A 15,493-nucleotide genomic window follows, 5' to 3' on the forward strand; every position below is an offset into this window, starting at 1 on the left:
GTGAACAGAAAAAAGGTAGAATGGAAGAGGAAGGTGAAAAAAGCATGCATGTATGATGAATGTGAATAACGATTATCACAAATATACCCATAGAACCCAAAAAGGAATGTTCTTAAACAAAATCGTGACTTAAAATTCTTTTGTATCCTGACATTGCAGTAATATTTTCAAAAGTAAAACTCTAGAACCTAAATTAAAACTCAAAAAACATAACCAATATTCTTCACTAGCCACACACAAGCATACACACACATACACACAACTCTACAACAATGATTTCCATGAATTTGTATCCTCTTTATCACTGTATAGATTGATCATCATTGCTGCTTAGAGCTTGTAAAGCTTGACTTGTTGCTTAGCTGTTTCTGAAAATTCTCACTACCTTTTTGCTATTATATTCAGAGGAGACTGAAAAAAATACAAATACACGTTTTTTTCCTCTTCAGTGTAAGGGACAGGTTAAGCAAAATGATATCCTCCTGCTTTATCTTACTTTTGCTTATCTCAGTTATCACTCCAGCCTCCTCCCTAGCTGCTCTTGCCCTTGCCCACACACAGATTCTCAGGTTCTTTCCATTTTAATTCCTTGAGTGAATCTAGCCCCTTCCCACCTTGGACACGTTGTTTCTTCTGCCTGGAATTCTCCTCCTATCTTTTTCACATGTCTAGCACCTATATATGCTTTAAGTTTCAGTTTAAGTGTTACTTCCCATGGTGAGCATCTACATATACGTAAGTCTCCATTTAAATGTTACTTCTTTCCCTCATCAGCTTATCTCAGGTAGGTATCTCCTATTATACTCTCTCTCAGGTCTTATTTATTTTCTTCCTAACATTTACTGCAACTTACAATAATATTTATTTAACTGGATGATTTTTTTTAAAAATGTTGCTTATTTTCATTCTTGCTTGTTTCACTGGGATCCATATCCCACTGAAATGTAAATACCATATGGGAAGGCATCATATCTTTCTTGTTCATAATTGCATCCCCAATGCCCAGAAATTATATGTTGAATGAATTAGTGAATGAATGTGTTGCTGAGTGAAAACTTGTGAACTATTACAGTAGGAGGCTAGAAGGAGAGGTGATGTCCATGCAGAAAGCAGAGATCCTTGGCTAGTGCTGACAAAGACCTCAGGTTGCCAATCTGAGAGGGAAGATATGAGTGGTCGAATTCAAAAGACTTCTTGAGCCACAGCAGGATAAATACCCTTAAAAGGGATGCTTTGACCAAAGTCTCCTGAGATTCCTTCAGTTTAAGAAGTGGATTGGGGCTGGGTGTGGTGGCTTATGCCTGTAATCCCAGGGCTTTGGGAGGCCGAGGCTGGGGGGATTACCTGAGGTCAGGAGTTCGAGATCAGCCTGGCTAACACGGTGAAACCCTGTTTTTACTAAAAATACAAAAAATTAGCCAGGGATGGTGGCACATGCCTGTAATCCCAGCTACTTGGGAGGCTGAGGCAGGAGAATCGCTAGAACAGGGAGGCACAGGTTGCAGTGAGCCGAGATCATGCCATTGAAACAAAAAAAAAAAAAAAAAAAAAAAGAAAAAAGAAAAAAAGAAAAAAAAGAAGTGGATTGGGATTGTCTAAGAAGTGCAAACAGAAAACCCCTGGAAGCTATTAAACCTCCATGTTACACATTTTAATTTAAAGCGATGATGTTTAATTTTAGCAAGTCTCTATGAAACTTGAACTCTGGAGATAAAAGACCCAGTTGAGCTAAAACATGGAGAAAATATATCACACTCCAGACCACAGAGGGAAACAGAATTCTCAAAGTCACAGGGAAGAATAGTTGAACAACACATAACAGGATAGGAAAGTTCAAATCACAAAGGAATGAAGGGAAAATGAAAATGCTTATTTAAAATCAAACACCCTAAACTGGGCTCTCAGTGACTCCCAAATGTACCTCATTCAGCTTTCAATTAACAAAGGGGAAAGAGATGGAACAATTTACCTCTTGAAGTGCCAACAACTTTTTATGAATTGTATTTCTTCCATTTAGGATGGAAGTCTGAGATATTTCATATCCTTAAACAGAATCTGTTCTATGGATAACTGTCAAAATATAACATCAATTATAACGCTGTTATACTCACAGGTATTATTGGTGCTGCTTTTCTTTACATAGAATGGCTTTAGACCCAGTGATTTTAAAGTTCTTGTTTCTGACTTAACAGCTCATGCTCTCTACTACATCGAAGATGGAAGAGTTATTCCTTGCAATTCTTGATGTGGCAGCCTCTAGTAGCTTGTCTCATCTTTCATATATGATATGTTAAATTAAGCTGAGAAACTAGACAACTGAAGTTCTAATAAGTATATAAAAAAACAAAAGTAAGTAGTCTCAGAATAAAAGCAAAAGAAGTCTTATTTCAGTTTCCAGGGTTTGAATTCTCAGCATTTTGGTTGTTAGATCATTTTGGTTTCTGCTACAGTTTGTATAATTAAAGTTGACCATGTAAGTAGCACATGGAGGTATAACTCTATCAAGATTTGGAGAAAGAACCAAAAAGGAAGGAGTTCTATGCCTGGGAGAAAGATACCTGGGCTGTATAGAATTTCTCATGGTTGTGGGAAGTTGAACCCATCCTTATTATCAATTGACATTAAAACCCTTTTGATGATCTTTTGTTACATATAAGACACAAATCACAGGAGTAACTAGTGCCCTCATACTTGAGTCATTAGACCCATCACTGGCCAGCTTACTCAGCATCCAACCCAGATGAAAAAAAGGCTTCTGTATCAGGATTGCCATAGCACATCTTGTCATATTATTATTTTGACTTAAAAATTAAACAATAACAATGAAGAACAAAAGCCTTTTAGTGGTTGCTATTTTCTTCAGAATAAAATCAAATGTCTTAGTATAGTATTTAAATACCTGGTGTCATGGTTGGATCCCAGTCTACCTTTGCATGTACCCTCCATGACTTCCTTTTCTGACAAATAGCAAAACCCACCTATACTCACATCAGACTAAGCCATGTCCTCCCAGGTACACAGCTTTTCCACCTCTGCTTCCCAGGCTTCCCTCCAATTCTGCAGCTCCACATCTCACATATTCCTCTGGGCTCAAGAAACTCCTCCCCCACCTGAATGTCCATGATATGTGATCTGTCCTTCTAATATAAAACATATCTCTCTTCACCTTATAGTACTCAGGACTCCTCTGTCCTGTTAGATTTTAGGCTCCCCAAGAGTGTGATATGAACCGGATTTCTTCTGACCCACAGCAGAGACTCAATAAGTATGTACTGAAAGAATGAGTGAGGCAAGGAGAGGGTCTGATATGGCTTATTTCCATCTAGGAAGAACTGAAGATACTATTTTAAAAATACTTTTAAAAGGGAAGGCAGGGAAAGTATAAGGTGAGGCTGGGATTTCTTCTTGTACTAGAAAACAAAGAAGCATTCCTTGACTAATAGGGATCTGCCAAAAGGACACAAGTGTCATCATGAAGAGGCTCCCTTTCGGCAAATGTGGGAAATACAAGCACTAAAAAAGAATTATTGCAATTGATTGTTGTATATTAAATAAATAAAACTCAATTAGTCTATAATTATACTCAAAAGAGAAAAAAAAAATGCCGCCATTGAGGGTGACTATTACACTAACTTCTTACCACCAAAATTGGTAAATAATGAGAAAAGCATTTCACTTGCTTTTTAAAAGAGGAACTATAGTTCATCTGATGTTGATAAGAGAAAGTCTATAGGAAAAAATGCCAAGTTAAAATGTGGAAGAAATAGTAGAATTAGGAAATCTTCATTTTACAACCCCTAAAGAAATAATTGATTCCAGCAAGAATCATCAATGTATTCTAAAACTCTTAAGCAAATATTTGAGGGAAAACTGGACATTCACAGAATGCCCAAGCATTATCCTATAGATTACCTGCTAATTATAAAGGAAATCTTGTCTATAGAAAGAGGTACTGTGTCTGGCCACCACCACATTAGCATCACGAACAGCGGATAGCCTGGCATGATGGGATGCCATTTGAAGTACACATGCCAAAAATGTTTAATCTGAATCCAAACAAGACTCTGGACCAAATTTCTAGTTTGTAGGGAAGAGTGAGTAGAGGAAAAAGTTAAGAGACACCACAAGGAAACAATCAGACAAATCTAGAACATGAAACATTCTGATGATTCATCTGGCTTCTTCAGATTGATATTTAACAACTGTTAGGACCTCAGTTTGAGTGAGGTTCTGAGATAGAAAGAAATGTGTCAGAATAAAAGACAACAGTGAGAAATGAAGTCGTATTTTGTATTGGCAATCTGCTACTTCACAGCTTGAGAATCAGTCCTAAGAGAGAACTGTATTTTTTAAAAATGACAAACATTCTATTATTAGTCAGAATCCCACACCCAAAATGAACCTCTCTACCATTTTACAAGACATTTAAAGAGAACTATAAAATTTTATATTTTACATAATTAGATATTTATATTTTTGTTTCATTCCAAATAATCTATTATACTATGAAACAAGTATTGATTTTGTCCTCTTATTTGCAACAGTATGCAAATTAACAGATTCATTGGATGTGGTAAGCCCAGGTTCACCTACTTCAGTTCACTGTTCACTGGGTACCTAGATAAATGCTTAAATCATCATTGAGAGTAATATTCTGCTTGATCAGAAATCACTTGGTAATATGATATTGATACTTTGATAATAAATTACATTTATACTTTTATGGTGTGTGATTTCATATATATTATCTCATTTGATAATCCTAACAACCTTGTGCTATGTGCAGGTAGATCAGGTGTCATTATCCCCACTTAGCAGATGCAGAAGCCAGAGGTCAAATAAATTCGTTTGTCCAAAGTCACATAGATAATGAGAAGAAGAACCGAGGGTTTCTGGCTCCAACTCCAGTGCTTTTCTACTAACCATCCTATGTATTCTCTCTAACCAGTAGTCCTGAAACCATGATTTCCAGTCTCTAGCTAGTCCCTGACTGAGGCTGCCAGCACAGACATAGACAACTAAAAGAGCCCGGGTATGACGTCAAGTCTACTGAGTAAGGTATGCACTTTGGTCACTTTCTGCAAGGCCCAATGTACTACTTGTCTTATGAGTCTTGGATTTAATCAAAACTCTGTGCTCCCACTGCCTCCAGGAACGACACTGATTGTGCACCTTTGGCGGTGTACACTACCATTCGTTCCTTGTCTGCACACTCTGATTAGCTTGCCCTGTTATAGCTTACCATTCAACTGCTTTGTCACTCCTTCCCTTTAAATGTCCAGGGTGTGGTAAGCAATGAAGCCTCATTGTGAGAATTTTTCCTTTCCGATTCTGATTGCTAGTTCCCTATCAGTAGCAGGATTTATTATTATATAATTATCATGATTTATTGATATGTAGGGTTTATAGGGGGTCCTGCAGTAATTTAGAAATTTAGGGCTGGAGTTGCAGCACATGTTGAGCCCTTGGCTTCTCTGCATTTTGACTTCCTAGTATTCCTTTCTGGAGACACTATACCTGTTCGCTCTGACCTCCTTTCTGCCCATTTGCCATTTCTACATTTCCCAAAATGACATGTTACTCTCCCAGTGGTGAGTCTTGAAAGATAGAGAGGTTATGAAAAGTTAGGTGATCCTTGTGAGAAAGCAGGAGAGTGAGCAATGAGATACAGACAGACAAGGACAAATGGCTGGAATTAGGGGGGGAAAAGAAAAAATATAGACCTAGAAATAGCCAAAACGGTTTTTAAATTTTATCTAGGTCCCAGAAAAGTCATAAGATAGTAAATTAAGAAACAGGAATGGTGAATTGAGTTGTTAAATACTCTACTTCCCTCACCCCAGTTTAATTAGCATTTCCATATTCTCTATGAACATCTAACCTTTCCATATACTCTCAGAATCTCACATTTTAAATAGTATTCATGAATTAAATATCTTCCTAAAGTAGATTCCAGGTCCAGAGAGGCCTCACGAACTCCTTTAAAAAGTTTGTTCTTATTTAGAACTTGGGAGGAAACAAATGAATGCTCCGTAATCTATTTGGCCAGGCTCTAAAGTCACTTCTTTTCAGAATTCCCTCAAATTCCTGAACTAGAATTTATTGCTTTGACCAACTTCTTCCTCCCACCAACCAACACACTAAAGTTTCTTTCCAGGCTTTTTGAGTGATTGCCCACAATTAGGAACAACCCAGCATACCCATTAGGTTGTCACTTCCTACCAGATGTTTTCCAGCTGTTCTCAATGTCTTTTTGCTAATGCTCTGCCATCTGCTACCTTAATGGTGGCACAATGGGGAATGGCTGCTTTGGTGACTTTGCTCTACAAGTTATAAAGACCTGGCCCACTGCCTCATCCTGGAAAGTCTGATATGCACATTTGTCACATTTCTCCAACTAGTTGTTGCATTTATTCCATCTACTAACTAGCCAATATTAAACCGGTGTGACATGAAATACGTGAGCTCTCACTATCAAATCTAAACCTGGATCAGTCTTCATTAATGGACACATTCACATCTTATTTCCAGCTATCACAGGTCCTGCCATTAAGACAACAGCTAACATCTTATTGCCCAATCAATACGATTCCCTTTCACCTTTCTTTGTATTTTTTTTTAACCAGCATGCCAATAGCACATCAGTACAGTAAGCAGTTATGCTTCCTTTGTGTCACCTTGTCGGTTACACCTTATACATGGAAATCTTATGTTTGTTTGATATTCTCTACAGCTGAATGAAGACAAATCTTAGCCCTCTGAGACTGATGGTAACTTATCAGAGTCAAATTCTGCCAAGGCACAGCAGTTATCAATGTAGATTTCCAGGGACTGTAAATCAGTGTGTAATCTATTTGTATATGCTTATTGAGGAGATTATTGCTCCCTTCAATTATGGAAACTATTTTTCTGAAACCATCATTATACTAGATGTGAAAAAGGTTAGTACCATTAGCCCATAATCCCTTCCGAAGGCCCGGTGGGAATGGTTGTTATTGGGACTTTGGCAAACATAACAGTAAGTTCAGGAAAACTGATATCCATACTAATAACAATGTACTTGTCTCCAGTAATCTATATTTTTAATTTATTATTTTAAGATTTGAGCTGTCACCACATGATAACTCCATGTCTTATCTTCCAAAATGACACCAACCCTCGATGGCTGTCTTAAATAGACAGCTTGTTTAATGTATTTGCGCTTATGGTCACAAGCCAGATCTGCTTGCAGTACAGTCAAAATACAAATCTAGGACCAAAAGAGGATGTTAATATCATCCCTGACAGCACAAACACATGTTCTTTGGTTTCATAACACTATTTTTACTTGAACAGGTATCTTCTTCCCCATTCCAGCTTATATTTATCAGAAATTAATGAAAATGTCAATCTTTTATTTGATAAAGCAATAAGATCTCAAACAGCAACTTCATGTTTTACTTGGAGCAGCCATGAATGTAGCAACAGTGGAATCACCATGTGCTAAAAGTTCACTCATATCCACTGTAGTCAATAAACGTACTTACTGGTTTTACACATACTTAAAGAGTGTCTTCAACTTACAAAATATGCTAGTGTCTTGTCAAATGTGCTTATCTTTGTAAGGAATAAAGACAAGGTGCTTCTAGTTAGCGAAGGACACAGATTCTAACAACTAACTATAATACAAAACAGAATAATATAAAATAAATAAGAACAACAAACTGAAACTCTGGTAGTTGGCTGAGAATTGGAAAATACTTCCTGGAAGAGGTGGTGTTTTCACTGCATCTTGGTGAGTAAATAGAATTTTGGTCAGTAAACAGGAAAGAAATATAGTCAGGCTTTTTTTTTTTTAAAGAAGACTATAAATGAACCTAACAAACTCCACTGTGCTTCATATAATCACTGATATTTTGCACCCCTAAGAGTGTTATTTAAGTTTTCAATGCAGTTAATTGAAACCCTACTAGATGCAAATCAAAAGTTTCAGCCTTAATTGAGATATTTTGAAAATTGAACCCATTGCTTCAGGCAGGTGCTACATGAGATTCCATTAATATAGGTAATTAACATTAGCCTCTGCTTTAATTAACATGCATACTTTAATTAGCAAAGCATTAACCAACATTAAAAAATCTGATCTTCATGCATCACAAAAAACTGCAAAGTTATGACTACTATGTTATTTTTCTCCAAGGTTGTAAATCACAAAACAGTGATCACTTCTGAAGTACACATCAAATTTAAAATATTAAACAGGGAGATACGTACAATATGAGTGAAAACATCATCAAAATAAAAAAGGATGCTATTTAGAAATTATAGAGCCAACAGCTTTCACATTTTAAACAGGAGTTACATTGTAATCTCTCAATGATCATTTGCAAGGCAGGAGACTTTTGGCTTGAAAAATCCCCATAGACTGTCATCTTCCTTATATGTAATAAATCAAGGACTATACTAGAGTACCATTATCTATGTGACCATCTACCTCCTAACCTCTTCTTATCCTTCTCAGGGATCAAAGAAAGCACCAGTTTCTGAAGACATTTAATACCTGAGGTCTCAGACTAGCACAAACTTCATTTTTAAAACAATCTATGTTGCCTTGTTTTATGTTTAAGACCAAAATGTGTTACACTAGTTCTTTATTGTCAATCTACCATGTGTGGGACCACCAACAATTAAGGATGCCTTTTGTTAAATATAAAATTGGCATTCATGCTCTTTCCTTACTATGATAATTAGATGTGCCAACTTTCAAATCCTGCTCATATGCTGTATAGATTTTTTTATTACTTTAATGAAAACAGCATCATCATTATATGGAATAGAAGTACCATAGAAATGGTATCCATATAGAGATCATTGTATTCTTTAATGCCAAGACATGATAAAATTATGGTAAAAAATGGCAAACTTTTAAAAACATACATACATTCACAGAAAAAGTAATCATATCTTTCCTGATTAAGCATTAAGAAAAGCAATCATAATACTGCAGATAGATCAAAATTAAAAACAACGAAGTCTCTAGTAAGTCCGTACTGGATATAAGGCAATATTTAGACACAGAGAAATCTGAAAGACCATGACAAAAAGTGTCCTGGATCTCATAAGCTTTCGTTTAAATCCAAACTGAAAATCTCAAAAATTAGGTCCATTGTGGTACATGCTGGTATGATGAGAAAAAAACAGTTAGGGAGCAGCACTCACAGATTTGTAGGCTCATTTGCTGCTTTAAGCTGTTACTAACATTGGAATTGCTTCCATTGACTCTAATGAGGGTTGGGCTTCTCTCTTCTTGTTCTTGCCACTGGCTATTTTAGCATCACAGCCACTACAGGGTCAGCATGAGTCAGCATCTTCTCTCTACTCCTTTTCAACTAACAAATGGGGAAATCAATGTTTCTTGGGTTTGCAAAGCCATTCCCCAAGTTACAGTGATTTTCTTGGCCCTTTTCCCTACGTCAAATCAGAGCCTGGGCTCCCAGGAGATCATGCAGGAACTGGCCATTCTTCTGGATCTGTGCTGAGGGCAGTACCCTGTAAATAGGTGCAAGGACACCTCTCAGTTCTGTTTAAGTGAATTTGAGGAGTCTTTATCAAATTCTCCCCCTATTCCATAAACTGTATTATGACAAAATTCCATATATTGGATTGCCGTATGTCAGTTCTATCTATGCTCTGCTAATTAAATTCACTTGGGCTTTCACTCAGGAAAGGTATAATATAAGCAGGATAAACAGAGAGAAGCATATTTACAGCCAGGGCTTTAAGAAGCATAGAACCCTGCTTTATAAATGTGTGACAAACCCTCACAAGCTTCCCTGTTGTAGGTTTTAAGTTCATAGGGCCTTCCTGAGAGAAGTCCTTCAAAGATGTAGGAGTGGAACAATAGCATCAACCACTGAGCCATTTACTTAACTGGGTATAACACTGAGGCATTTACTTAACTGTCAATAATATTTAAGACAATTGCCTATGAATGAGAGATTGCTCTACACTAAACGTATGTATTCCTCTTCATTCTAGGGCAATGTTTCTCAGAAAGTAGTCCTCAGATTATCAGTTTCAGAATCAGCTGGTACATTCACTAAAATGCAGATTCCCAGGCCCAGTGAGGACTGAATAAACCTTAGTTTCCCAGGTGAGTCGGTTTTGACTGTCACTCCTAGGTGATGCTTACTCAGAGTAAATCTGGAGAACTGCTAAGAAGGAGAGAAACCACTGTCTTCTAGTTCTTGTACTACAGGTGGTGGTCATGAAAGTGAGCAAAATATTCTGTACCTAATCTCATAACTCTGTATAGATCATTGTGGGAAAAGAAAATAGGTTTTGTGGGCGTGCTTAGGCAGGCGGCGGGGCGGCTAGAGTGCCCTGGGGAGGGCTGTGCCGGGTTGCTTTCCGCAGCCGCGTCTCGGCCAGCTCTCCTCGCCGTCCCAGGGGCGCTGTGCGTCTCCAGTCCGGGACCGAAGCCGCCTGCCGTAGCGGGCGGCCAGATCCGCGTCCCACCTCAGCGCCCGGAGGACATGCGGGAGAGAGAATGAGCCAGAGGGACACGCTGGTGCATCTGTTTGCCGGGGTATGTGGTGGTACAGTGGGAGGTATTCTGATATGTCCACTGGAAGTTGTAAAAACACGACTGCAGTCATCTTCTGTGACACTTTATATTTCTGAAGTTCACCTGAACACCATGGCTGGAGCCAGTGTCAACCGAATAGTGTCTCCTGGACCTCTTCATTGCCTAAAGTTGATCTTGGAAAAAGAAGGGCCACGTTCCTTGTTTAGAGGATTAGGCCCCAATTTAGTGGGGGTAGCCCCTTCCAGAGCAATATACTTTGCTGCTTATTCAAACTGCAAGGAAAAGTTGAATGATGTATTTGATCCTGATTCTACCCAAGTACACATGATTTCAGCGGCAATGGTAGGTTTTACTGCAATCACAGCAACCAACCCCATTTGGCTTATAAAGACTCGGTTACAGCTTCATGCAAGGAACCGTGGGGAAAGGCGAATGGGTGCTTTTGAATGTGTTTGTAAAGTGTATCAGACAGATGGACTAAAAGGATTTTATAGGGGCATGTCTGCTTCATATGCTGGTATATAGAGACTGTTACCCATTTTGTTATTTATGAAAGTATAAAGCAAAAACTACTGGAATGTAAGACTGCTTCTACAATGGAAAATGATGAAGAGTCTGTGAAAGAAGCATCAGATTTTGTGGGAATGATGCTAGCTGCTGCCACCTCAAAAACTTGTGCCACAACTATAGCATATCCACATGAAGTTGTAAGAACAAGACTATGTGAAGAGGGAACAAAATACAGATCTTTTTTTCAGACACTAGCTTTGCTCGTTCAAGAAGGTGGTTATGGGTCTCTTTACCGTGGTCTGACAACTCATCTAGTGAGACAGATTCCAAACACAGCCATTATGATGGCCACCTATGAATTGGTGGTTTACCTACTCAATGGATAGCAGCATGAGGGCTGCTGTACTACAGAAAAAGAAGAAAGATGACAGTTGTCCATGGAATATGGAAGCCAGCATGGCAGACAGAAGAAAAATAGTTTGGGAACATGTAACTATTATAAGTGGAAGTTTTGTTGTAGGAATTATAGTGATCACACCACATTTCTTGGCCTTTCAGTAATGTGGAGAAAAAAAAAACAACCTCAGAACCTCCAAGGAAATGCCTTTAGAAGCACTCCTCTCTCAAAATTTCCATTCTCTCTACCATGTCTACCAGACACAGTTGGGTTTTGTTGATTTATGGCAGTCTTTTAAACAAAGCCATCTTTAATTTTACATACTGTATTGTAACTATCCAAAGATAGTATTGGCAGTCATAAATCTATAACTTCTGGCTTTTGTTTAATTCCAGTAAAATCACAACAATGACAATGAGATCGTCAGTATTATTTTCACATTTCCCTGAGAGGACCTGGCACAATATTTTATATTTAATTATTTGCAGTAGTCACTGTTTTTGACAACCAATGAAATAGCGTCTAAATATCTTGTATATTTTTTAGCATCAAAATGTTTCAGTTTCCACTGCTAACAGGTGCTTGATGTTTAGCCTAATGTGTATATTTAAATTGTTAACATACCAAACACACATGGTAATAGTTTGGGACAAAATAACTAGTAAATTGTTGATTCTTGGCTATTTCGCTGAAAAAAAAAAATAGGTTTTGTTGGGACACAGCTTTCATTAAATAGAGTCACCTTTGATAATTAACTAAATTTGATGGGCAGATAATAAAAGTCACATAAAAGAGAAAGATTTATGTTTATGTTTAATATATTTTTATAGTCATACATGCTATAAATATTGCTTCATGAATGCATTTTAAGCATGAGATTTTCCAAACACATTTATTTTTAAAAATCCAAATTAGTTCTGTTGGTATTCTACTTTTAATACTTACTTCATCACTAGATGGCCAGATCTTTATTATGTTTCATGTCAACCAACTCTGACTTTCACTGAAATATCTAGATGAGAGATATTTATCTTGAGAAAAACAGACAGATTTATCTTAAGAGAGACAGATCTATCTAACATACATTCACTTTCTTTAGATTTCTGATTATATTCTATATGACATGATCATCATAAATCTGGGACAGTGTGGTCCATGCCACCTACCTAGATAAAAAAGTTAGATTAGCAAAAAAAGCTTTCCCCAGTCTGACCCCAATCTCCTTTTAAAATTGTTATCTCTCATTACTTTCTACATAATAATCTTCCCCAGGCAATTTGTCTATTTATCACTGGCTCCCAAATAGAAAGGCTTCCTACCCCTGAGTTTTGCAAATATTTCTTCTGCATGAAACGCTTTCTCTAATCTGCTCTCTTACTTCGATGAAACCAAAAAGTCCTCTAAGGGCCAACACAAACAACTCTTTCATTTCCCCAAGTCTATGTCACTATTCATCCACTATGTATCGCTGACCACCTTGCATTGGCAGAGATCTATCTGCTAGTCTTCGCTTCCTAACTAAATTATGAGCTTCTTAAAGTTAAGGACTTCCCAATATATTTAGGACCCTGTCTGACACATCAGAGTTACTTGGAAACTTGACCTCAACATTTAAAAAGATTTACTAAGAGATCCAATAATAAATTGTTCTAATATGCCATATGGAGTTTAACATTTAGTTACAGTTAACATCTTGCATCTACGCTCTAGTGGAGAAACCACATCCAGTTTCACACAGTTTACTGGAGACATCAAGGTATAAGGAAAATAAAAGAATGTTAATGACTAGGTAAGTAGGGCCTTTATACCTTAACTGAAATAAAATTCATTTCTGTGGTGATACAGTCATTCTCTGCCACAGTCGATTATTTCCTAATCTGCTGCATATTCACTCTTTTCCTGATAGTCAATAATTTTACTTCATTAATCAATTTTACTCATTAATATCGTATTCCTATTTGATGAATTTTTCTGAAATCAACTTCTCAGTTGGGATTTCCTCACGAAAATATTTTACCACCTAAAAATTATGTAATAAACAAGACTGTGGTTGCAAATTCTGCAAACATTAGTTTGTGAATTTATAGAAATACTCAAAGCATGATTTTTTCGTATCCTTTATATATTGTATAAAAATAGCTCCTTCATAATACTTTTTTTTTTCCTGAGACAGGGTCTTGCTCTGTCACCCAGACTGGAGCACAGTGCTGCAATCACAGATCACTACAGCCTCGATATTCCAGGTTCCAGCTATCCTGCTGCCTCAGCCTCCTGAGTAGCTGGGACCACAAGCATGTGCCACCATGCCCAGCTAATTTTTTTTTTTTTAGTGGAGACAAGGTCTTGCCATGTTGCAGGCTGGTCTTGAACTCCTGAGCTCAAGCAATCCCCTGCCTCGGTCTCTGAAAGTGCTGGGATTACAAGGCCTGAGCCAACTGGTTCAGCTCATAATATTTCTAACTGTGTACAAGGTATCTTTTAAAAAGACTATCAGTCTGGTATATTTCACTCTACCTAATTAATTCACAGAATTGTGTGTTTTGTTTTGATTTAATTGGTTTGTTGCATTTGTGATTGGTTTCTTTTCAATACATTTTCTCACAGAGAAGAAAATTTTCATTTTAGTCAATGCCATTTCATTCCATGACAGAACATCCCCTAGGGTAGCCCTCAGGGTATGAGAAATATGCTGTGGGACTGTGTCAGAAAAACAGACCCAGAGTGTCAGTGGTGCAGGCTTCAGAGTCCAATTCTTGTGAAACTAGAGCTTGTAATGGCTTCACATAGCTCCCTCAGTCAGTTGCAAACAACATACCAATATTAAATTGAGTATGACATTTTTTGAAAGAGAAAATTACACAGCAGATATTATAGCTGCTAAAAATTATGGGCATTTTATAGGGCAAAGTCTGATTTTTAATAAAGATCTGAAATAATGACTTTAAGTTTGAGCAATTAGTTAAGAGTTTAAGGTACAATGGTTTCAAATTAGACTTGTATACATGGCAGAAGAACCCAAATGGCCCAAGACACGGGCCATCTGATTTGCTACTATGAGTCTGTGTAAGTTTGTAGTAGGCAGAAACTCAGAAAGTGCCACTCATTCAACTTACATGAATGTGAAATGATAGAAATCCATTATTGTGTTTTTCTGTTGAACTCAAATCATGACTATAAATAAAAATGAGGCAATATCTCATTTGCTCTAGTTTCACTAACACAAAGACCACAGAAAGCAAATGAACAAATACAAACTTATAACTCAGTACTTCTCGATTTCATTATATTCTTCAAGATAATTATTATTATTCCCTTTTTATAGATAAGAAAATTGATTACAAACTGTATTAGGCAATGCTTGCATTGCTATAAATACTTAATACTGGGTAATTAATAAAGAAAAGAGGATTAATTGGCTCATAGTTCTGCAGGCTTTACAGGAACCATGTCAGCTTCAAAGGAGGCCTCAGGAAACTTACAATCATGGTGGAAGATGAAGAGGGAGCAGGTGTGTCACATGGAGAATGCAGGAGCAAGTGAGAGAGAGAGGGGAAGGGAGGTGCCAAATACTCTTAAATGACCAGATCTCATGAGAACTCACTATCAGAAAGACAGCACCAAGCCATGAGTGAGCCCTCATAATCTAAACACCTCCCACCAGGCCCTGCCTCCAGCATTGGGGATTACAATTCAACATGATATTTGGGTGGGGTTCAAATCTGACAAACATATATATCCAAACTGTATCACAACGCTTATTAATAAATGAAAGGAAAAGGAGAAAAAAATGGCCAAACATGGTAGTTAAACTTTTGATGATAGAATACCTAAATTGAGGCCAAACATATGCCAACTAAATGAGTGACTCTTCCACACTTTAAATGTTATGGCACGCAGAGTTGTCCCTGGCTGTATATAAGTGATGGATTTATTTATTTTTATTTTTATTTTATTTTATTTCAGACAGGGTCTTGCTCTGTCACCCAGGCTGGAGTGTAGTGGCACAATCACATTTCACT

General features: G+C 37.4%; 2 protein-coding genes across 5 annotated transcripts in view; one reads left to right on the forward strand and one right to left on the reverse strand.

Annotated features, from left to right (window-relative positions):
- AKAP6 (A-kinase anchoring protein 6) overlaps nucleotides 1–15,493 on the reverse strand; it is a 652,282-nt gene that overhangs the window by 181,672 nt on the left and 455,117 nt on the right. The window lies entirely within an intron of this gene.
- On the forward strand, nucleotides 10,341–12,157 carry LOC126959383 (solute carrier family 25 member 36-like). The gene is given in 2 exon segments (XM_050798339.1): nucleotides 10,341–11,087; nucleotides 11,090–12,157. Coding segments are annotated over 2 exon segments (933 nt in total). The 5' UTR covers nucleotides 10,341–10,528; the 3' UTR covers nucleotides 11,464–12,157.

Source organism: Macaca thibetana, chromosome 7 (assembly GCF_024542745.1).
Source record: "Macaca thibetana thibetana isolate TM-01 chromosome 7, ASM2454274v1, whole genome shotgun sequence".
NCBI lineage: Eukaryota > Metazoa > Chordata > Mammalia > Primates > Cercopithecidae > Macaca > Macaca thibetana.